Source organism: Salmo salar, chromosome ssa16 (genome assembly GCF_905237065.1).
Source record: "Salmo salar chromosome ssa16, Ssal_v3.1, whole genome shotgun sequence".
Taxonomy (NCBI): domain Eukaryota; kingdom Metazoa; phylum Chordata; class Actinopteri; order Salmoniformes; family Salmonidae; genus Salmo; species Salmo salar.
Genome location: NC_059457.1, coordinates 87,873,924 through 87,897,442, shown reverse-complemented (window position 1 = coordinate 87,897,442; position 23,519 = coordinate 87,873,924). Strand labels below are relative to the sequence as shown.

At 42.0% G+C, this 23,519-nt stretch overlaps 1 protein-coding gene across 3 annotated transcripts in view; it reads left to right on the top strand.

The window, feature by feature from the left end:
* Window positions 1-23,519, top strand: part of LOC106574953 (zinc finger protein OZF) — a 153,233-nt gene that overhangs the window by 57,908 nt on the left and 71,806 nt on the right. The window contains exon 3 of one of the 3 annotated variants that reach the window (XM_045696758.1): window positions 11,084-12,781. The exons of the other annotated variants lie outside the window; for them this stretch is intronic. Within the exon in view, the coding sequence (XP_045552714.1) occupies window positions 11,084-12,348 (1,265 nt within the window). The 3' untranslated portion in view covers window positions 12,349-12,781. Of the gene's footprint in view, window positions 1-11,083; window positions 12,782-23,519 lie in introns of those variants that run through there. 3 annotated transcript variants of the gene reach the window in all.

The window sequence follows — 23,519 nt, the reverse complement described above, 5'->3', positions numbered from 1 at the left end:
TCCTTTTGTATTGCGCAGCCTACTCATATGAATACGTACAGGTAGCCTAGTGGCTAGAGAGTTGGGCCAGTAATCGAAAGGTTGTTGGATCGAATCCCTGAGTTGATAAGGTAAATATAAACTCGGCAAAAAATGAAAACCTCTTACTGTCAACTGCGTTTATTTTCAGCTAACTTAACATGTGTAAATATTTGTATGAACGTAAGATTCAACAACTGAGACATAAACTGAACAAGTTCCACAGACATGTGACTAACAGAAATGGAATAATGTGTCCCTGAACAAAGGGGTGGGTCAAAATCAAAAGTAAAAGTCAGTATCTGGTGTGGCTACCAGCTGCATTAAGTACTGCAGTGCATCTCCTCCTCATGGACTGCACCAGATTTGCCAGTTCTTGCTGTGATGTGAGATGTTACCTCAGTCTTCCACCAAGGCACCTGCAAGATCCCAGACATTTCCTGGGGGAATGGCCCTAGCCCTCACCCTCCGATCCAACAGGTCCCAGACGTGCTCAATGGGATTGAGATCCGGGCTCTTCGCTGGCCATGGCAAAACACTGACATTCCTGTCTAGCAGGTGTGATGTTCGGATGTACCGATCCTGTTCAGGTGTTGTTACTCGTGGTCTATTCCACAGGCCAAAATCAACATCCTCACCAATTCTATGTAAAAGAGATGTGTCCCGGAGGAGGCAGCGGCAGCTACCCACTTCTCCAGTGCTTACTGTGTACATTGGGAGGTGCTGGAACCAAAAGTGAACCTGAGAGGGTTGACCTGGGGGTCTCTGAGGTACATTACATTTAAGTCATTTAGCAGACGCTCTTATCCAGAGCAACTTACAAATTGGTGCATTCACCTTATGATATCCAGTGGAACAACCACTTTACAATAGTGCATCAAATCTTTTAAGGGGGGGGTTAGAAGGATTACTTTATCCTATCCTAGGTATTCCTTAAAGAGGTGGGGTTTCAGGTGTCTCCGGAAGGTGGTGATTGACTCCGCTGTCCTGACGTCGTGAGGGAGCTTGTTCCACCATTGGGGTGCCAGAGCAGCGAACAGTTTTGACTGGGCTGAGCGGGAACTGTGCTTCCTCAGAGGTAGGGGGGCCAGCAGGCCAGAGGTGGATGAACGCAGTGCCCTTGTTTGGGTGTAGGGCCTGATCAGAGCCTGAAGGTATGGAGGTGCCGTTCCCTTCACAGCTCCGTAGGCAATCACCATGGTCTTGTAGCGGATGCGAGCTTCAACTGGAAGCCAGTGGAGAGAGCGGAGGAGCGGGGTGACGTGAGAGAACTTGGGAAGGATGAACACCAGACGGGCTGCGGCGTTCTGGATGAGTTGTAGGGGTTTAATGGCACAGGAAGGGAGCCCAGCCAACAGCGAGTTGCAGTAATCCAGACGGGAGATGACAAGTGCCTGGATTAGGACCTGCGCCGCTTCCTGTGTGAGGCAGGGTCGTACTCTGCGAATGTTGTAGAGCATGAACCTACAGGATCGGGTCACCGCCTTGATGTTAGTGGAGAACGACAGGGTGTTGTCCAGGATCACGCCAAGGTTCTTAGCACTCTGGGAGGGGAGGACACAAGGGAGTTGTCAACCGTGATGGCGAGATCATGGAACGGGCAGTCCTTCCCCGGGAGGAAGAGCAGCTCCGTCTTGCCGAGGTTCAGCTTGAGGTGGTGATCCGTCATCCACGCTGATATGTCTGACAGACATGCAGAGATGCGATTCGCCGCCTGGTTATCAGAAGGGGGAAAGGAGAAGATTAATTGTGTGTCGTCTGCATAGCAATGATAGGAGAGACCATGTGAGGATATGACAGAGCCAAGTGACTTGGTGTATAGCGAGAATAGGAGAGGGCCTAGAACAGAGCCCTGGGGGACACCAGTGGTGAGAGCGCATGGTGCGGAGACAGATTCTCGCCACGCCACCTGGTAGGAGCGATCTGTCAGGTAGGACGCAATCCAAGCGTGGGCCGCACCGGAAATGCCCAACTCGGAGAGGGTGGAGAGGAGGATCTGATGGTTCACAGTATCAAAGGCAGCAGATAGGTCTAGAAGGATGAGAGCAGAGGAAAGAGAGTTAGCTTTAGCAGTGCGGAGAGCCTCCGTGACACAGAGAAGAGCAGTCTCAGTTGAATGCCCAGTCTTGAAACCTGACTGATTAGGATCAAGAAGGTCATTCTGAGAGAGATAGCAAGAGAGCTGGCCAAGGACGGCGCGTTCAAGAGTTTTGGAGAGAAAGGAAAGAAGGGATACTGGTCTGTAGTTGTTGACATCGGAGGGATCGAGTGTAGGTTTTTTCAGAAGGGGTGCAACTCTCGCTCTCTTGAAGACGGAAGGGACGTAGACAGCGGTCAAGGATGAGTTGATGAGCGAGGTGAGGTAGGGGAGAAGGTCTCCGGAAATGGTCTGGAGAAGAGAGGAGGGGATAGGGTCAAGTGGGCAGGTTGTTGGGCGGCCGGCCGTCACAAGACGCGAGATTTCATCTGGAGAGAGAGGGGAGAAAGAGGTCAAAGCACAGGGTAGGGCAGTGTGAGCAGGACCAGCAGTGTCGTTTGACTTAGCAGACGAGGATCGGATGTCGTCAACCTTCTTTTCAAAATGGTTGACGAAGTCATCCGCAGAGAGGGAGGAGGGGGGGGGAGGGGGAGGAGGATTCAGAAGGGAGGAGAAGGTAGCAAAGAGCTTCCTAGGGTTAGAGGCAGATGCTTGGAATTTAGAGTGGTAGAAAGTGGCTTTAGCAGCAGAGACCGAAGAGGAGAATGTAGAGAGGAGGGAGTGAAAGGATGCCAGGTCCGCAGGGAGGCGAGTTTTCCTCCATTTCCGCTCGGCTGCCCGGAGCCCTGTTCTGTGAGCTCGTAGTGAGTCGTCGAGCCACGGAGCAGGAGGGGAGGACCGAGCCGGCCTGGAGGATAGGGGACAGAGAAAATCAAAGGATGCAGAAAGGGAGGAGAGGAGGGTTGAGGAGGCAGAATCAGGAGATAGGTTGGAGAAGGTTTGAGCAGAGGGAAGCGATGATAGGATGGAAGAGGAGAGAGTAGCGGGAGAGAGAGAGCGAAGGTTGGGACGGCGCAATACCATCCGAGTAGGGGCAGAGTGAGAAGTGTTGGATGAGAGCAAGAGGGAAAAGGATACAAGGTAGTGGTCAGAGATTTGGAGGGGAGTTGCAATGAGATTAGTGGAAGAACAGCATCTAGTAAAGATGAGGTCAAGCGTATTGCCTGCCTTGTGAGTAGGGGGGGGGGAGGTGAGAGGGTGAGGTCAAAAGAGGAGAGGAGTGGAAAGGAGGCAGAGAGGAATGAGTCAAAGGTAGACGTGGGGAGGTTGAAGTCACCCAGAACTGTGAGAGGTGAGCCATCCTCAGGAAAGGAACTCATCAAGGCGTCAAGCTCATTGATGAACTCTCCAAGGGAACCTGGAGGGCGATAAATGATAAGGATGTTAAGCTTGAAAGGGCTGGTAACTGTGACAGCATGGAATTCAAATGAGGAGATAGACAGATGGGTCAGGGGAGAAAGAGAGAATGTCCAATTGGGAGAGATGAGGATTCCAGTGCCACCACCCCGCTGGCTCGATGCTCTAGGGGTATGCGAGAACACGTGGGCAGACGAAGAGAGAGCAGTAGGAGTAGCAGTGTTATCTGTGGTAATCCATGTTTCCGTCAGCGCCAGGAAGTCTAGGGACTGGAGGGTAGCATAGGCTGAGATGAACTCAGCCTTGTTGGCTGCAGACCGGCAGTTCCAGAGGCTGCCGGAGACCTGGAACTCCACGTGGGTTGTGCGCGCTGGGACCACCAGGTTAGAGTGGCAGGGGCCACGCGGTGTGAAGCGTTTGTATGGCCTGTGCAGAGAGGAGAGAACAGGGATAGACAGACACATAGTTGACAAGCTACAGAAGTGTTGTTTCTTGTATTATTGTCTCTTGTGTCTTTAGAGAACTTTGATATCCTTTTTCTTCTGTCCTGATTTTCTCTTTCTTTACCAGAACACATTAAATAAAATACCTTTATAATAAAGCATTGCATGCATTATCATGGCTTTTGCGTACTGGCATATTATAATTGTTTTATTTTATTTAACTAGGCAAGTCAGTTAAGAACAAATTCTTATTTACAATGACGGCCTCAAAGTACCACTGCTCCACTGCTGCTGGGCCAATTGTGCACCGCCCTATGGGACTCCCAATCATGGCCAGAGGTTATACAGACTGGATTCGAACCAGAGACTGTTGTGATGCCTCTTGCACTGAGATGCAGTGCCTTAGACCGCTGTGCCACTCTGGAGCAGTGGTGTTGAACCGCTTACAGAAGTTACACACATGAAGTACATTTTTTGTAGCCTAGAGTCCGGGAAAAATGTGGCAAAACGGATTTCATGCAGTTCTACATCATTTTAGATGACTGGGGACTTTTGAAGAATCTTTTTTAAACCTCACAAATGACCAAAATGACAGGCTACTTTGACACTGACAAACTGAGAATCTGAGGTCAATAAAAACGACCTTGTCTCTAATCCATCAATAGCCTAGGCCAGGTGTGAGGAGAAACACATTGTACAATATGAGGAGGAAGTTATAGTCCTTAACAAGCTTTCCAGTTTCACTGACTCACCCAATGATGTGCAGCTCACTCACCGGCCAAAAGCCCATCTCTCTCTTGCTTTACTTTGTAAAAAAAAATGCTGTTTGCTCAATAGACCTAGATGGAAGTTGATAACTTCTTAACATACAGACAGATTAGTATTTTATTTTCAGCAGGATCCATTTGCTTTACAACCTGTGTTTTCCAGTGACTGTATTAGAAATATTGCTAAAGGCCTGTTTTGGCTGCATGCTGTTCACTGACAGATTTGCCACACGTTCCTGACTTTAGACATGCCTTGTGATTTGGCTACACACAATCCACAGCTAGGCTATTTTATTTAAATTAGCTATTGATCCTCTGTAGCTAAATACTCCTGGTGTAGTTTTGGGAATGATTTCATTTCTTTCTGAACAGACTGCAGAGTGCTGCAGCAACACACTTCTCACAGCTATTATTCTATCAGGAAATAAATGAAGTGCAATGCTGGAGAGATGAGTTGCTGGCTCATGTCTATAACAGCACAGAGAGGGAGAGAGATCATAGAAAGTGAATCTCATTTTAGTTCTGTGAGAGATACAGGCGTGCTTCTCTCTCACCATAGCAATGGCCACGCCTTGGTCTAAATAGGCTACAATGTTGCATAAACCATAAACCTGGGACGGCCCAACATTAATACATTCTTAGAATATCAGGCACGTTTTCACATTACGTTTTTTAGGAGGCATGACAATTACAGAGGAATCCAAATGTAATTAGCTTGATCACTTATCCAAAGGCATAACGCGCGAGCGCGGAACCAGAGACGAAAAGTCAAAATGTTACATTACCGTACTTAGAAGCATGTCAAACGCTGTTTAAAATCAATCTTTATGGTATTTTTTACGTAAAATTGCGATAATATTCCAACCGGACAAAAGCATATTAATTCAAGAAGAAAAAGAAGGAACGGGGCACTCGCGTGACCGCACATATCCAATCCCTTTGTTGCCAGGCAGACCACTCAGTAACTGAGCTCCTATTATCTGCACAGTGACAGGAGAATGCTCAAACCACTTTCTGAAGGCTTTTGACAGCCAATGGACGCCTTAGGAAGTGCAACGTAACCCCACAGATACTGTAGTTTTGAAAGGGACTAGAAAGAACTACAATTCTCAGATCCTCCACTTCCTGGTTGACTTTTTCTCAGGTTTTTGCCTGCCATTTGAGTTCTGTTATACTCACAGGCACCATTCAAACAGTTTTAGAAACTTCAGAGTGTTTTCTATCCAAATCTACTAATATTCTAGCATATTCTAGTTTCTGGGCCGGAGTAGTAACCTGTTTAAATTGGGTACGTTTTTCATCCGGCCGTGAAAATACTGCCCCCTAGCCCAGACAGGTTAATCAGCTTGGTAAATTCCAGAAAATTATGTCATGGCTTTAGAAGCTTCTGATAGTCTAATTGACGTCATTTGAGTCAATTGGAGGTGTACCTGTGGATGTATTTCAAGGCCTACCTTCAAACTCAGTGCCTCTTTGCTTGACATCATGGGAAAATAAAAAGAAATCAACCAAGACCTCAGAAAAAAATTGTAGACCTCAACAAGTCTGATTCATCCTTGGGAGCAATTTCCAAACGCCTGAAGGTACCACGTTCATCTGTACAAACAATAGTACGCAAGTATAAACACCATGGGGCCACGCAGCCGTCATACCGCTCAGGAAGGAGACGCGTTCTGTCTCCTAGAGATGGACATGCTCTGGTGCGAAAAGTGCAAATCAATCCCTGAACAACAGCAAAGGACCTTGTGAAGATGCTGGAGGAAACAGATACAAAAGTATCTACATCCACAGTAAAACGAGTCCTATATCGACGCTCAGCAAGGAAGAAGCCACTGCTCCAAAACCACCATTAAAAAAGCCACACTACGGTTTGCAACTGCACATGGGGACAAAAATCTTACTTTTTGGGGAAATGTCCTCTGGTCTGATGAAACAAAAATAGAACTGTTTGGCTATAATGACCATCGTTAAATTTGGAGGAAAAGGAGGAGACTTGCAAGCCGAAGAACACCATCCCAACCGTGAAGCACGGGGGTGGCAGCATCATGCTGCAGGAGGGCCTGGTTCACATCACAAAATAGATGGCATCACGAGGAAGGAAAATGATGTGGATGTATTGAAGCAACATCTCAAGACATCAGTCAGGAAGTTAAAGCTTGGTCGCAAATAGGTCTTCCAAATGGACAATGACCCCAAGCATACTTCCAAAGTTGTGGCAAAATGGCTTAAGGACAACAAAGTCAAGGTATTGGAGTGGCCATCACAAAGCCCTGACCTCAATCCGATAGAAAATTTGTGGGCAGAGCTGAAAAAGCGTGTGCGAGCAAGGAGGCCTACAAACCTGACTCTCTCAGGAGGAATGGGCCAAAATTCGCCCAACTTATTGTGGGAAGCTTGTGGAAGGCTACCTGAAACATTTGACCCAAGTTAAACAATTTAAAGGCAATGCTACCAAATACTAATTGAGTGTATGTAAACTTCTGACCCACTGGGAATGTGATGAAAGAAATGAAAGCTAAAATAAATCATTCTCTCTGCTATTATTCTGACATTTCACATTCTTAAAATAAAGTGGTGATCCTAACTGACCTAAAACAGGGAATATTTACTAGGATTAAATGTCAGCAATTGTGAAAAACTAAGTTTTTAAATGTATTTGGCTAAGGTGTATGTAAACTTCCATCTTAATCTGTAGTCTACCTGACCCTGGCAAATGGGTTCCAGAACGAAAGACTACAAAACTGAGAGGTGCTGGAGGATCCGGCTCAAATTAAGCACTGCCCTTTTCATAATGGGGTAGGGCCATCCCAAGGATCCCTGAATGCATGGACGATTGCACTGAAGATAGACCACAACCAGTCGTTTCCGATGGGGAACAGATGAGTCATAGCGGGCAGAGCCAAGCACCAGCTACCGAGATCCAATTTGGCGCGTTCTAGCACACATCTGCATATTTCTGTTAGGCACCGCCTCCTCTGTGAAGCACTTGTGTGCAATAACTCAATTTGCCTTTACATTCCTTCTAAACAACGCAATTAAAAAAAATACTTTTGCGAAGGGTAAAGTCTACAAAACTTAGTCCACTCTGTTCATAACAGATTTTCGTTTTGGGAACAGAAAACTGTATTAAGATCAGATGTTTCATTAATTGGAACATTTGCAGAATGTCAGCCAAAATCCATCTCGTTCCATCTTCTCCCACTGCCGGCCAGTGGGCTTCCTCTCACTACCATATTTGTTAGTGAGTGGAAACGCTAAGCGGATGCTTCACATTTATACATCCGGTGAAATATCTGTCTCATTGTTCTATCTGTGGCTGCACTGTGGTAGTGGGGAAACAGGAAGTTTTGGGCAGGTACGCACCATTCTACAGAATAAAGTGCAACAACTGTGATGTTAAGAAGATAACATTTGTGTCCTTTTATATTTATTACTACAGATGTGTAGTAGCAGGTTTAAACTTCCTAATATCAAAAGAACATGTCATACCATGCTAGGTAACAACCGTGAAGGTATTATCACGTTTGGTAAAGGGTTGAGTTGTTATTTTTGTGTCAAACCAAGTGAAGAACGTGATAACTATTTTACAAGCCACATAGCTAGAGACTTTGGGTTTGTCTGAATAGATGTACATAATTTTCTCAAGGTAATTTCAAATGATCAATTTATTTGAGATTTCTGAGTTCGTTTTGCATGTTATTGGTTTTGTGTAAAATTCACAAGCTGGGAAAACCGCGGCGCCCACTCTGTCTGCGTCGAAGAGAGTCAATTTTATGTAGTAATATTCAGACTCATTCAGTTTCTATCTTTGTCTATAAATGTTAATATGATGTGAACGGGAAATACAATTGGTTTTTGATTGACATAATACAGTGAAGACAAGGTTATTCAGGAAAATAGTACATAGTGCTGCCTAAAACATACTGGAACCTTGTATTAATGGTTTTTGAGTAATTTATTAATTTATGTAAATCCAAGAAATCTACTATAGGTTAAGATTAGTTACGTTGTGTAGCGTATACTTTGTCTAATTTGAATAAATTCATGTTTTGTTGTCAATGCTTACCTACCTGATCTATTGAAATGAGATGGACAGGAGCTCACTGCAGCTGAGTACCGGCACTTCAATTTTCTACTGCTTGAACTCATGTTCTTATAGAATATTACCTCAACAGTATTGTGGAGCTCCTGCATCTAAATATTAACAGTACCGCCCCCAAAATGAGTATCGACAACTATTTCAGTCCAAGTCAAGCACTGATTTAGATAATTGAACAAGAAAATATACGATGTATTTTAATAGAAAATAAAGAATGTGCCAGAACTGTCAAGGCAATAACTTTTTATGTCTGTTTCTCATTGTTACTACAGGACGACTAGAAGTGAGTCTGAGGCCGGTAACGTCAATAGTGAGGACAAACCCAGCCTGCCTCTCTCATTCCACACTGAGTCCAAACCGACAGTCACTGGGTCCTGATTGTGACAGTGGAGCCCAGTTTGCACTGCAGGATCCAGAGATGGCATCAGTGAAGTTGGAAGACTGCAGTCAAACACTGGAGCTGAATGGCAACATTAAAGATGAAGAAGAGGAGGAGAAGATTGGGAAATCTGTTTCTCATGGTAAGAGCAGGTTCTATCTATCTGATTTTGTGGTTCGTTCCAACTTCCCACTGTGCAGGAAAAGTTGCAGTAGAACTGTTTCATGATTAACTGTTTCAATGAGAAGGTAGATGTTATTTCATGCTACTCAGACTTGCATGGTTTGACACCAGTATTGTCAGCATTTTGTTTTATTCACTGAGCTATCTGGAGTGATCAGAGAGTAGACTAAAGAAGTGAAGTAGACAAACTGCCAGTGTTTTAAAGTTTTATGAAATTACTCTCCTTTTTTTAACCTTTATTTATCTAGGCAAGTCAGTTAACCTCTCTGCACTAGGTGGGACGCTACCGTCCCACCTGGCCAACATCCGGTGAAATTGCAGACCGCCAAATTCAAATTACAGAAATAGTCATAATAAACTTTCATGAAAATACAAGTGTTATATATCAGTCTAAAGATTAACTTCTTGTTAATCCAGCCACTTTGTGAAATCTGACAAAGACTTTTCGGCGAAAGCATACCATGCGACTATCTAAGGACAGCGCCCCGCTTACAAAAGCTTACAAACATTTTCCAACCAATTAGAGGAGTCACGGAAGTCAAATAGCGATAAAATGAATCACTTACCTTTTGAAGATCTTCATCTGGTTGCAATCATAAGGCTCCCAGCTACACAATACATGGTTGTTTTGTTCGATAAAGTCCCTCCAAAAACTCAGTTTTGTTGGTGCGTTTTGTTCAGTAATCCACTGGCTCAAAGGCGGTCAAAACATGCAGACGAATACATCCTAATAGTACCGGTAAAGTTCGTCGAAACATGTCAAACGATGTTTATAACTAATCCTCAGGGTGTCAATTATCTAAATAATCGCTAATATTTCAACTGGACAAAAGTGTTTTCAATAGAAAGGAAAAAGAACAAAGAGCGCGCATAGTCACGCGCGTAAACCAGTACTGCATGACTCCCCAGTCCCCTAACAGAAAGGTCTCATTCTTCTTCATTTTTCAGAAAACAAGCCTGAAACCATGTCTAAAGACTGACATCTAGTGGAAGCCATAGGGACTGTAATCGGGCCCTAACCCATGACATAATCAATAGGCTGTCAATGGAAAACCACTCGCATCAAAAAGATCCCACTTCCTGGTTGGATTTTCCTAGGGTTTTCGGCTGCCATATCAGTTCTGTTATACTCACAGACATTATTTTAACAGTTTTGGAAACTTTAGAGTTTTCTATCCAATACTACCAATTATATGCATATCCTAGCTTCTGGGCCTGAGTAACAGGTTTACTTTGGGCACCTCATTCATCCAAACTTCCGAATACTGCCCCCTAGACCGAAGAAGTTAAGAACAAATTATTATTTACATTGACGGCCTACCCCTGGCCAAACCCGGACGATGCTGGGCCAATTGTGTGCCACCCGATGGGACTCCCAGTTACGGTCTGGGATACAGCCTGGTTACTAACCCTTGTGATAGTGACTGGAGGATGATATGATGATAATATTTATGATGATATTTTCATGACTTTTACCCACTTTTAGAATAGTTTTATTCACTTTTGTATTGTACAGCCTACTGATATGAATACGTATGTCACCCGGTACAGCCAGAAGAGGACTGGCCACCCCTTTGAGCCTGGTTCCTCTCGACGTTTCTTCCTAGGTTCCTTCTTGCTGGGAAGTTTTTCATGGCCACTTTGCTTCTACACCTGCATTGCTTGCTCTTTGGGGATTGAGGCTGAGTTACTGTAAAGCACTTTGTGAAAACTTCTGATGTAATAAGGGCTACATAAAATACATGTGATTGACATGTATATCACACCAACTGACTGGTTCTTCTGATGTTGTTCACACAGGAGACCGTGTTGAGACATTCTCTACATCCAGAGAGCAACAGCAGGAAGATCACAGAGCTAAGAGGTCTCACCCCTGCCCACATTGTGAGGAGATTTTCCCAATTCTATCAAAACTAGAAATACACCTAAAAATACACAAAGGAGATAATCAGTATTCCTATACTGACGGTGGGAAGAATTTCACCACATCCAAGGCTCTGACAGTTCATCAGAGAGTGCAGACAAGAGAGAAGACTTACTCCTGCTCTGACTGTGTAAAATGCTTCACAACATCAACTTGGCTAAAAGTTCATCAGAGAACACACACAGGAGAGAAGCCCTACTCCTGCTCTGATTGTATAAAATGCTTCACAACATCAGCTAAACTAAAAGTTCATCAGAGAACACACACAGGAGAGAAGCCTTACTTCTGCTCTGCCTGTGCGGCGAGTTTCTCTCTAATGTGCAACTTAAAACGACATGAACGTATACACACAGAGAAGCTTTACTCCTGCTCTGACTGTGCGGCAAGTTTCTCTCTACTGTGCAAATTAAAACGACATGAAAGTATACACACAGGAGAGAAGCCTTACTCCTGCTCTGACTGTGGAAAGAGTTTCTCTCGACTGGGCCACTTAAAAACACATGAACAAAAACATACAGGAGAGAAGCCTTACTCTTGCTCTGACTGTGGAAAGAGTTTCTCTATACTGGGCCACTTAAAAATTCACCAACATATACATACTGGAGAGAAGCCTTACTCCTGCTCTGACTGTGGAAAGAGTTTCTCTCGACTAGGCCTCTTAAAAACACACGAACAAAAACATACAGGAGAGAAGCCTTACTCCTGCTCTGACTGTGTAAAATGCTTCACAACATCAACTGAGCTAAAACTTCATCAAAGAACACACACAGGAGAGAGGCCATACTCTTGCTCTAACTGTGTAAAATGCTTCCCAACATCATCTAGGCTAAAAGTTCATCAGAGAACACACACAGGAGAGAAGCCTTACATCTGCTCTGACTGTGCGGCGAGTTTCTCTCTACTGTGCAACTTAAAACGACATGAAAGTATACACACAGGAGAGAAGCCTTACTCCTGCTCTGACTGTGCATCGAGTTTCTCTCTACTGTGCAACTTAAAACGACATGAACGTATACACACAGGAGAGAAGCCTTATCACTGCACTGACTGTGAGAAGAGATTCTACAGATTGAGCCATTTAAAAAGACACCAATGTATACATAAAGGAGAGAAGCCTCATCAGTTCTCTCAGACCAGCTAAGATTAGACACTCCACTTAATTATCATGTCATTAAATAATTGGCAACGTTGAATTGGATCAAATGAAGAAAGCGTAGAACACTCAATTGTAATCCTATAGTTTCTCACTATGAGAGAACTTTACAGAGGAAAGGGAGCGTTATAGAATGTTTGCCTCCCTTTACTTTACTGATTAGTGTGCACCTTATGAGTTTTGTTCATTTCTACTGTAAAGATATTGAGATTAATTTAGGGTTGAATATCCTCTGTGAGATGTCTCACAATGGAGTCTGATGGTTGACTGGGTATTACTGCTTCCCTCTGCAGTTTTCTGTGGGATTGAGCTGGTAGACACAACATACAGGGGGGGAAAAAGGTATTTAGTCAGCCACCAATTGTGCAAGTTCTCCCACTTAAAAAGATGAGAGAGGCCTGTAATTGTCATCATAGGTACACGTCAGCTATGACAGACAAAATGAGAAACATTTTTCCAGAAAATCACATTGTAAGATTTTTTATGAATTTATTTGCAAATTATGGTGGAAAATAAGTATTTGGTCACCTACAAACAAGCAAGATTTCTGGCTCTCACAGACCTGTAACTTCTTCTTTAAGAGGCTCCTCTGTCCTCCACTCGTTACCTGTATTAATGGCACCTGTTTGAACTTGTTATCAGTATAAAAGACACCTGTCCACAACCTCAAACAGTCACACTCCAAACTCCACTATGGCCAAGACCAAAGAGCTGTCAAACGACACCAGAAACAAAATTGTAGACCTGCACCAGGCTGGGAAGACTGAATCTGCAATAGGTAAGTAGCTTGGTTTGAAGAAATCAACTGTGGGAGCAATTATTAGAAAATGGAAGACATACAAGACCACTGATAATCTCCCTCGATCTGGGGCTCCACGCAAGATCTCACCCCGTGGGGTCGAAATGATCACAAGAACGGTGAGCAAAAATCCCAGAAGCACACGGGGGGACCTAGTGAATGACCTGCAGAGAGCTGGGACCAAAGTAACAAAGCCTACCATCAGTAACACACTACGCCGCCAGGGACTCAAATCCTGCAGTGCCAGACGTGTCCCCCTGCTTAAGCCAGTACATGTCCAGGCCCGTCTGAAGTTTGCTAGAGAGCATTTGGATGATCCAGAAGAGGATTGGGAGAATGTCATATGGTCAGATGAAACCAAAATATAACTTTTTGGTAAAAACTCAACTCGTCGTGTTTGGAGGACAAAGAATGCTGAGTTGCATCCAAAGAACACCATACCTACTGTGAAGCATGGGGGTGGAAACATCATGCTTTGTGGCTGTCTTTCTGCAAAGGGACCAGGACGACTGATCCGTGTAAAGGAAAGAATGAATGGGGCCATGTATCGTGAGATTTTGAGTGAAAACCTCCTTCCATCAGCAAGGGCATTGAAGATGAAACATGGCTGGGTCTTTCAGCATGACAATGATCCCAAACACACCACCCGGGCAACAAAGGAGTGGCTTCGTAAGAAGCATTTCAAGGTCCTGGAGTGGCCTAGCCAGTCTCCAGATCTCAACCCCATAGAAAATCTTTGGAGGGAGTTGAAACTCAGTGTTGTCCAGCGACAGCCCCAAAACATCACTGCTCTAGAGGAGATCTGCATGGCGGAATGGGCCAAAATACCAGCAACAGTGTGTGAAAACCTTGTGAAGACTTACAGAAAACGTTTGACCTGTGTCATTGCAAACAAAGGGTATATAACAAAGTATTGAGATAAGTATTTGGTCAATAACAAAAGTCTATTTTCCACCATAATTTGCAAATAAATTCATAAAAAATCCTACAATGTGATTTTTCTGGATTTTTTTTCTAATTTTGTCTGTCATCGTTGAAGTGTACCTGATGAAAATTACAGGCCTCTCTCATCTTTTTAACTGGGAGAACTTGCACAATTGGTGGCTGACTAAATACTTTTTTCCCCCACTGTACTCTGAGTTTACAAAACATTAAGGACACCATGACATAGACTGACCAGGTGAATCCAGGTGAAAAGCTATGATCCTTAATAATGTAGTTGTGGTGTATTTATTATGGATCCCCATTAGCTTTTAGTAGAAAACAAGATACTGTGGTTGCAGAGGGCTAAGGAATGAAAACACTGGAAAATTGGGAACATATTGCCTGGTCTGATGAATCCCTGTTCCTGCTGTTTCACGCTGATGGGAGGACTAGGGTATGGAGGAAACTACGAGTACATGCATGGAAAAATTACCTAACTGTCATACTTGAGTAAAAGTAATGATACATTAATAGAAAATTACTCAAGTGAAAGTCACACATTAAAATACTACTTGAGTAAAAGTATTTGGTTGTAAGTATACTTAAGTATCAAAAGAAGTATGAATAATTTCAAATTCCTTAAATTAAGCAAACCAGATCGCACAATTGTCTTGTTTTTTTTAATATATTACAGACAGCCAGGGGCACACTCCAACACTCAGACATCATTTACAAATGGAGCATTTGTGTTTAGTAAGTCTGCCAGATCAGAGGCAGTAGGGGAGGACCAGGGATGTTATCTTGATAAGTGTGTGAATTGGACCATTTTCTGTCCTGCTAATCATAAAAAATGTAAGGAGTTCTTTTGGGTTTCAGGGAAAATGTATGAAGTAAAAAATATTTTATTTTCTTTAGGAATGTAGTGAAATAAAAGTTATAAACAATATAAATAGTAAAGTACAGATATGCCCAAAAAACTGCTAAAGTAGTCCTTTAAATAAATTATTCTGAAGTACTTTACACCACTGCCTGCATCCATGCCGTGTGTCAGCATTGCAGGCTGGTGGTGTGATGTGTGGGGTGTTTTCAGGGCACACATTGGGCCCCTTGATAAAAGATGCACAATGTTTGAATGCCACAGGATATCTAAATAATCCTTGCCAATCAGATGCATCCCTTCACGGCAGCAGTGTATCCTTCTGCAAAGGGATTTTTCAGCAGCATTATGCCCCGTTCCACAAGGCTTGTCCAGGAATGGTTCCAAGAACATGACAGTGAATTCAGCTTACTGCAGTGGCCTGCTGAGTCACCAGATCTCAATCCAATTGTGCATCTGTGGGAGGAGATGGAACAAGCTATTCAGAGTTGATCCACTCCCAGGCAACTTGACACAATTGTAGGAAGCATTGGAGTCAACATGGACCAGCATCCCTGTGGAACGCTCTCAACACCTTGGACAGTCCATGTCCTGACGAATTGAGGATGTTCTGAGGACAAAGGGGGTGCAACTCAATATTAGGAAGTTGTTTCTAATGTTTTATACACTCAGTGTATATCAGATAAAGATGGTGTAATGATCAGTTTTTAGTGTTAGTTTGGGTGGATTATTTTATATTACTAAACAACTTTTGTTTAATGATAAACAGGCTATGAATTGACTACTTGTGTTTATTAAATTGTATTTTAATACTAGATTCATTATTTTAGTCATTGATGATAAATGTATTTGAATAACTGTATTGAAGTTAATTGATCTGGCGGCAGGTAGCCTGGCGGTTAAGAGTGTTGGGCCAGTAACTGAAAGGTCGCTGGTTTGAATCATTTACATTTACGTCATTTAGCAGACGCTCTTATCCAGAGCGACTTACAAATTGAATCCTGAGCCGACTAGGTGGAAAATCTGGCATTGTGCCCTTGAGCAAGCCAATTAACATTTATTTGTCCTGTAAATTGCTCTGGATAAAAACATCTGCTAAATGACAAGAATGTAATGAAAAATAATGTTTGAACATTAATTTTTGCTGGGCAACCTCTTCTTCTCTTGTGTATAATTAAATTAAATAAACTGAAGTGAAATACTGTATATACAATACACAACATTACCACTTTGTTTACCCTGGTCAGAGGGACAGGACCATAGTAAACTAGACTATGTAGCTGCTGTTGTTGATAAGAGAATGATCTAATAAAGGTAAATGAATCAATAAACCATGATGAATTATTAGTCATACAGCATGGTTAATGAATAATCAATGTAATGATCAATGTAGGGATCGATTAGTCTGATTAGTTCCGGAAAGTCCAGGAACCACTGGAGAGGGAAAGAAATGTGTGTATGCAATTAGTATAGAGAGATAGAGAAGCAGATGGTCAAGGGAGTAAAGCTTCAAAGAGTTCCTAACCTTGGAGGAAAAGAACAGGCTGAGCCAGAAGGTGATAAACAGTGTGAGAAGTTTATGGGGGTTGCAGGTCACCAACGGATTGTGTGTAAATGCATGTGCGTAAGTTAGCAAGAACTATATAATGACTGTTTTGTTATCCTGACACCAGAACGTTCTCTGAATAAAGCCACAGAAACCTTTTGCAGAAAGCTGAGTCCTTGCCTAATTATTTTAACCCATTGTCTTACAAACCTTGGGAATTAGTCAAGGCGAATTGATTATTGATTATTATCATCAAGATATAAAATTATTTTAACAGTTGTTAGTAGCCTACAGTTTCCATGCAATACAGCATGTCAGATCACTAATGATTAGGTGTACAGGCTGCTACATTTATACAAGAGTTTCTGCCTGTGTCTGTCAGGAGTGATGTGTTATCAGGCTTGTTAAATAACTATTGGAGGGAAGTGGAGAGCCGCCTTGACCTTTGTGCCCGGCCCACCCGACATGGTCAAGCGACGCAAAGTGCATGCCGCAGCACTCCAATGTGAAGAACAGCCCTTACGTGGAATGGTAGTGACCAAAAAAAACTATGTTTTTCATTGTACTAGAACTAGGAACATAGAAGAAACTGACAGATGTCATTATAGCCCGGAACTAAAGCAGCACTGGGAATGGAATACATTGAAAACATTCAGCAGGGTGGAAATAATCACAGTAAAACACGATTGAAATGTATTGTTGGAAGGGCTGTGGTCACCATTCATGTAATACATTAAATATATACATCAGACGGTATTGGGGAGATATTTCATAGGGTTTTCATGGGTACATTATTTTCCCATTTCAATCTTTTACCAACCAACCCTATGCTTGGTGTGACTGTTATGGTCAGAGCAGACCATCTGATATGCCCTTAAATATTGTAATATGATATATTGCCAATATACCACGATTAAGGGCTGTGTCCAGGCACTCTGCTTTGCAACCTGGGATTCAAATGTAAAAGGACCAGTGCTTCTACAGTGAAACACATCTTTGCCGTTTGTTTCCTCTTCTGAGTGCACTGGTGGGCAACAACATTTCAATAAACAGAGCCAATGAGTCCTTCAAATGTAGCACTATATCCACACGTTTGAATTATCTGAATGATAGTGAATGGGGAGATTGAATTAAGCAACAAGGCCCGAGGAGGTGTGATATATGGCCAATATACCACGGCTAAGAGCTGTTATTATGCACGAAGCAAAGCGGAGTGCTAGGACACAGCCCTTAGTCGTGGTATATTGGCAATACATCACAAACCCCGGAGGTGCCTTATTGCTATTATAAACAGGTTACCAAGGTAATTAGAGCAGTAAAAGTACATGTTTTGTCATACCCAGCTAATCAGCATTCAGGGCTCGAACCACCCAGTTTATAATTTACATTATACAATGTGGGTTGGTAACTCGGTTTGGCCTCCAGTCAATTTAATGCTGAGTTTGTAGCTAGTCTGCAGGCCAGAACATAACTAGCCAATAGCTGCCCAATTCATACTCCTACACAGTGTAGGCTACACTACACATTTAACATGTGGTTAGTGGGCTAATCAATTCAATGACCATAACATAATAATGTTGATATGATTACAGTGGTAAAATCACCAATGTCTATATTAATAGTCCTACCTGTTCTACTACAATATATTCATCGTATTTCTCCAATGCCAAACCAGTGTGTCTTGTTTGTAACGAGACTGTCGCTGTTTGCAAAGAGTTCAATCTGAGATGTCATTATGAATCTAAGCATGGTACTTTCAGAAGTAGATGTTCCACCCCAGACATGAGGCTGAAGTCTGATGCAGAAAGGAAGGTGCGCCTAAGGAGTGAGGCTGTGTGTTTTACAGTGGTGATTTTAGCATGTACATTTTTTATTATTTAACCTTTATTTAACTAGGTGTTTCTTATCGACTTACACAAATCCACAAGGAGTCAGTAGAAACCATATTTGTTTAAGCAAGTCAGTCATATCAGCAGTAACTGAGGCTGAATTAACTGTTTAGCTGCCAGGCGAGACTCCGGTGGCTGATAGCCAGATGTAGCGGTGGTAAGGATTCACTCCATGGTGCTGAAAGGAAAGCTCAAGCTTTATGTTGGACTAAGTAAAATTCTGTAACAAATGGTTTAATTGAGCTGTTCTTGCCACAATATGGACTTGGTCTTTTACCAAATAGGCCTATATTCTGTATACCACCCCTACCTTGTCACAACACAACTGATTGGCTCAAACACATTAAGAAGGAAAGAAATTCCACAAATTCATACACATGTTAATTGAAATGCATTACATGAAGCTGGTTGAGAGAATGCCACGAGTGTGCAAAGCTGTCATCAAGGCAAAGGGTGGCTACTATTTTGATTTGTTTAACACTTTTTTTGGTTAATACATTATTCCGTATGTGCTATTTCATAGTTTTGATGTCTTCACTATTATTCTACAATGTAGAAAAAATAAAGAAAAACCCTTAAATGAGTAGGTGTGTCCAAACTGTTGGCTGGTACTGTATGTATTCATATCCGTAGGCTTTACAACACAAAAGGGGAATACAACAATTCTAAAAGTGGGTAAGAGTTGAAAGCTAAAAAGGGGTGTGTCATCCTCCACTCACTATCACAAGGGTTAGTAACTACACAGACTAATTTCATATCATCCTCCACTCACTATCACAAGGGTTAGTAACTACACAGACTCATTTCATATCATCCTCCTCTCACTATCACAAGGGTTAGTAACTACACAGACTCATTTCATATCATCCTCCTCTCACTATCACAAGGGTTAGTAACTACACAGACTCATTTCATATCATCCTCCACTCACTATCACAAGGGTTACTAACTACACAGACTCACTTCATATCATCCTCCACTCACTATCACAAGGGTTAGTAACTATACAGACTAATTTCATATCATCCTCCTCTCACTATCACAAGGATTACTAACTACACAGACTCATTTCATATCATCCTCCTCTCACTATCACAAGGGTTAGTAACTACACAGACTCATTTCATATCATCCTCCACTCACTATCACAAGGGTTACTAACTACACAGACTCATTTCATATCATCCTCCTCTCACTATCACAAGGGTTAGTAACTACACAGACTCATTTCATATCATCCTCCTCTCACTATCACAAGGATTAGTAACTACACAGACTCATTTCATATCATCCTCCACTCACTATCAGTTAGAAACTACAGACTCATTTCATATAACTTTAAAAAAAAATAACAACGTTTTATTAGGTACCAAAGTCCAGAGACAATATTTCCCATTCAATTCAAGAATTACCCACTATCTATCTATTGGGGAATGGAACCAGAGAGGAAGCTTGTGTTACCTTTCTCTACACTGTTACAGTATTCATTTCAACAGACCTTTTCCACGCCCCTTTGTTAGAGCTCAATATATGCCCAAGACTATATTGAGGGTCAGACTGTTGTGATGCCCAGTTGATTATGTAAATAGTATTGTAGAACTGTGGTACTAATGGTCCATTTGAGGGTGAGTCATTAATATGAATGCTCAGAGTGAAAGAGCTGTGAACTCACCTGTGATGGCCCACATCTACCACAACCTTTCCTATTGTGTTAGTAAGCACCACAGCATTTTAGGAAGCCATTGTTCAAAATGTGTTCATACACACAGTAACAATGGGAGGGGGTGTAGCATGCACAGGGGAGGACCAGGAGGTTGATCTCAGACTTCTATTTAGAACTGGGATCCTATCCAGAGTTGACAGATTAACAGTGAGGACAACCCCAGCCTGCCTCTCTCCTTCCACATTCCAAACCTACAGTCACTGGGTCTTGATTGTGACAGTGGAGCCTAGTTTGCATTGCAGCATCCAGAGATGGCATCAGTAGACAGGTTTCCATTGGCCTATGTTTATTTGACTATTTTTTATTATTTTAAATCTGGAAAACATTGAAGAACCACAGTGCAATGATGTGAAGGTGTAAGAATGGTGCTGCGAAGATCAGGTATTTGTATTTATTAGGGATCCCTATTAGCTGCTGCAAAGGTGATATAAACGGTGTTATATAAAAGTGGTATAAAAGGTGTTATATCTCCAGTTTAATAAAAGTGTTATATAAAGGTGGCATAAAAGGTGTTATATCTGGAGTTTAATAAAGGTGGTATATAAAGGTGGTATAAAAGGTGTTATATCTGGAGTTTAATAAAGGTGTTATATGAAGGTGGTATAAAAGGTGTTATATCTGGAGTTTAATAAAGGGGTTATATAAATGTGTTATATCTGGAGTTTAATAAAGGTGGTATATAAAGGCGGTATAAAAAGTGTTATAGCTGGAGTTGAATAAAGGTGTTATATCTGGAGTTTAATAAAGGTGGTATAAAAGGTGTTATATCTGGAGTTGAATAAAGGTGTTATATATAGGTGGTATGAAGGAAAAAGGAAACCGCACACTGCTCTTGATAGTATCACTGATATTTAATAAGCTTATGTATCGGCCTCACGGCCTTCGTCAGAGCTTTTGTGATTTTTTTTAAATTAGCACCCTTATGTAGACCTAGCCCCACCCACATCCGTTCCACACATCGAAAGGGGTTGTAGACAAAGGAAAAACAAATAAGTACTACCAAATATAACAATATGCATTTCATAAATATTACAAAAGTGTATAAATAAGACGTATTAAACACGTCTGTTAAACCATAATGAGGACATAGCAAGTTTTCATGAATCATTGGGTACATCGTACGAAAAACATCAGAGTAATCTTAAATAGGCACATAATTCATGTTCAAATTCACAACATAACATACATAGGCATTTCATCATTAAGTCCTTTAGGAAATAATGTCTGGAGGGTGAAAATCCAAATAAATGACATTATTACATGTTCCACCACCCATGTTATTTACATTATTAAATGCCCATGTGGGCTCTACTATGTCGGTAAAACATCCCGCTCTCTCAAACAGAGAATTAGTGAACATAAAAGTTAAATCAGGAGAAACGACAGGGATTATCCAGTCGCAGTACATTTTAATGACCTGAAGCATGACATTTCTACCTTTAGATTTTGTGGCATAGAGAAAGTTAAGATATCAGATAGGGGAGGTGATATTAATAATACTCTGAGTAAAAGAGAATGTTTTGAGATTTTCACCCTCCAGACATTATTTCCTAAAAGACTTATAAAACAGCAGATGAAACAGTGAACTATGTTTGTACTGAATGAGCTAAAGATAAAACAGTACATATGACATCCCTACACCACCACATGTCCACAACACAAAATGTTCAATACCACCATACAACAATATCACAATGTGTGCTTATGCATGTGTCTGTACCTTTGTGTGTGTCTCTTCACAGTCCCCGTTGTTCCATAAGGTGGTATTTTTACCTGCTTTTTAAATCTGATTCTACTGCTGGCATCAGTTACCTGATGTGGAATAGAGTTCCATGTAGTCATGGCTCTATGTAGTACTGTGCGCCTCCCATAGTCTGTTCTGGACTTGGGGATTGTGAAGAGACCTCCGGTGGCATGTCTTGTGGGGTATTCAGGGGTTTCTGAGCTATGTGCTTGTATTTTAAACAGACAGCTCGGTACATTCTGCTTGTCAACAGCTCTTACAAAAACAAGTAATGATGAAGTCAATCTCTCTTCCACTTTGAGCCATGAGAGGTTGACATGCATGTCATTAATGTTAGCTCTCCGTGTACTTTTAAGAGCCAGCCATGCTGCCCTGTTCTGAGCCAACTGCAATTTTCCAAAGTCCCTCTTTGTGGCACCTGACCACACTACTGAACAGTAGTCTAGGTGCGATAAAACGAGGGACCTGCCTTGTTGATAGTGTTGTTAAGAAGGCAGAGTAACGCTTTATTATGGACAGACTTCTCCCCATCTTAGCTACTGTTGTATCAATATGTTTTGACCATCACAGTTTACAACCCAGGGTTACTCCAATCAGTTTAGTCACCTCAACTTGCTCAATTTCCACATTATTCATAACGAGACGTAGTTGAGCCACATCCGTTTTTCCAGCAGCAGACTATGATCGATAATGTCAAAACATACTGAAGTCTAACAAGACAGCCCCCACAATCATTTGATCATCAATTTCTCTCAGCCAATCATCAGTCATTTGTGTAAGTGTTGAGTGTCGAGTGTCCTTCTCAAACATAATTTTTTCCAGAAGTTTGTTGACAGGCTGATTGGTTGGCTATTTGAGTCAATAAAGGGGGCTTTACTATTCTTTGGTAGTGGAATGACTTTATCTTCCCTCCAGGCCTGAGGGCACACACTTTCAAGTAGGCTTAAATTGACGATGTGGCAATATCATCTGCTATTATCCTCAGTCATTTTCCATCTCGATTTTTTTAACCTTTATTTGATGAGGCAAGTCAGTTAAGAACAAATTCTTATTTACAATGACGGCCTATTGGGGTCATTGTGGGTTAACTGCCCTGTTCAGAACAACAGATTTTTACCTTGTCAGCTCAGGGATTTGATTCAGCAACCTTCCAGTTACTGGCCCCACTAGGCTACCTGCCGCCCCTAGATTATCAGACCCCAGTGGCTTCTCATTGTTGAAAGACAACAATCGTTTTTTTCACCTCTTCCACACTGACTTTACGGAATTCAAAAGTACATTTCTTGTCTTTCAGAATTTGGTCAGATATACTTGGATATGTAGTGTCAGCATTTGTTGCTGGCATGTCATCCCTAAGTTTGCTTATCTTGGCAATATCAGTGGGTTTTGTGATAAATGAGCCACATGATTCAATGTATGAAGGAGCCAAGTTGACTTTTTCCCCCAGAATTTTGTTTAATGTGCTCCAACGCTTTTTACTATCATTCTTTATATAATTTATCTTTGTTTCATAGTATAGTTTATTTTTATTTAGTTTAGTCACATGATTTCTTAATTTGCAGTACGTTTGCCAATCAGTTGGGCTGCCAGACTTATTTGCCATACCTTTTACCTCATCCCTCTCAACCATACAATGTTTTAATTCCTCATCAATCCA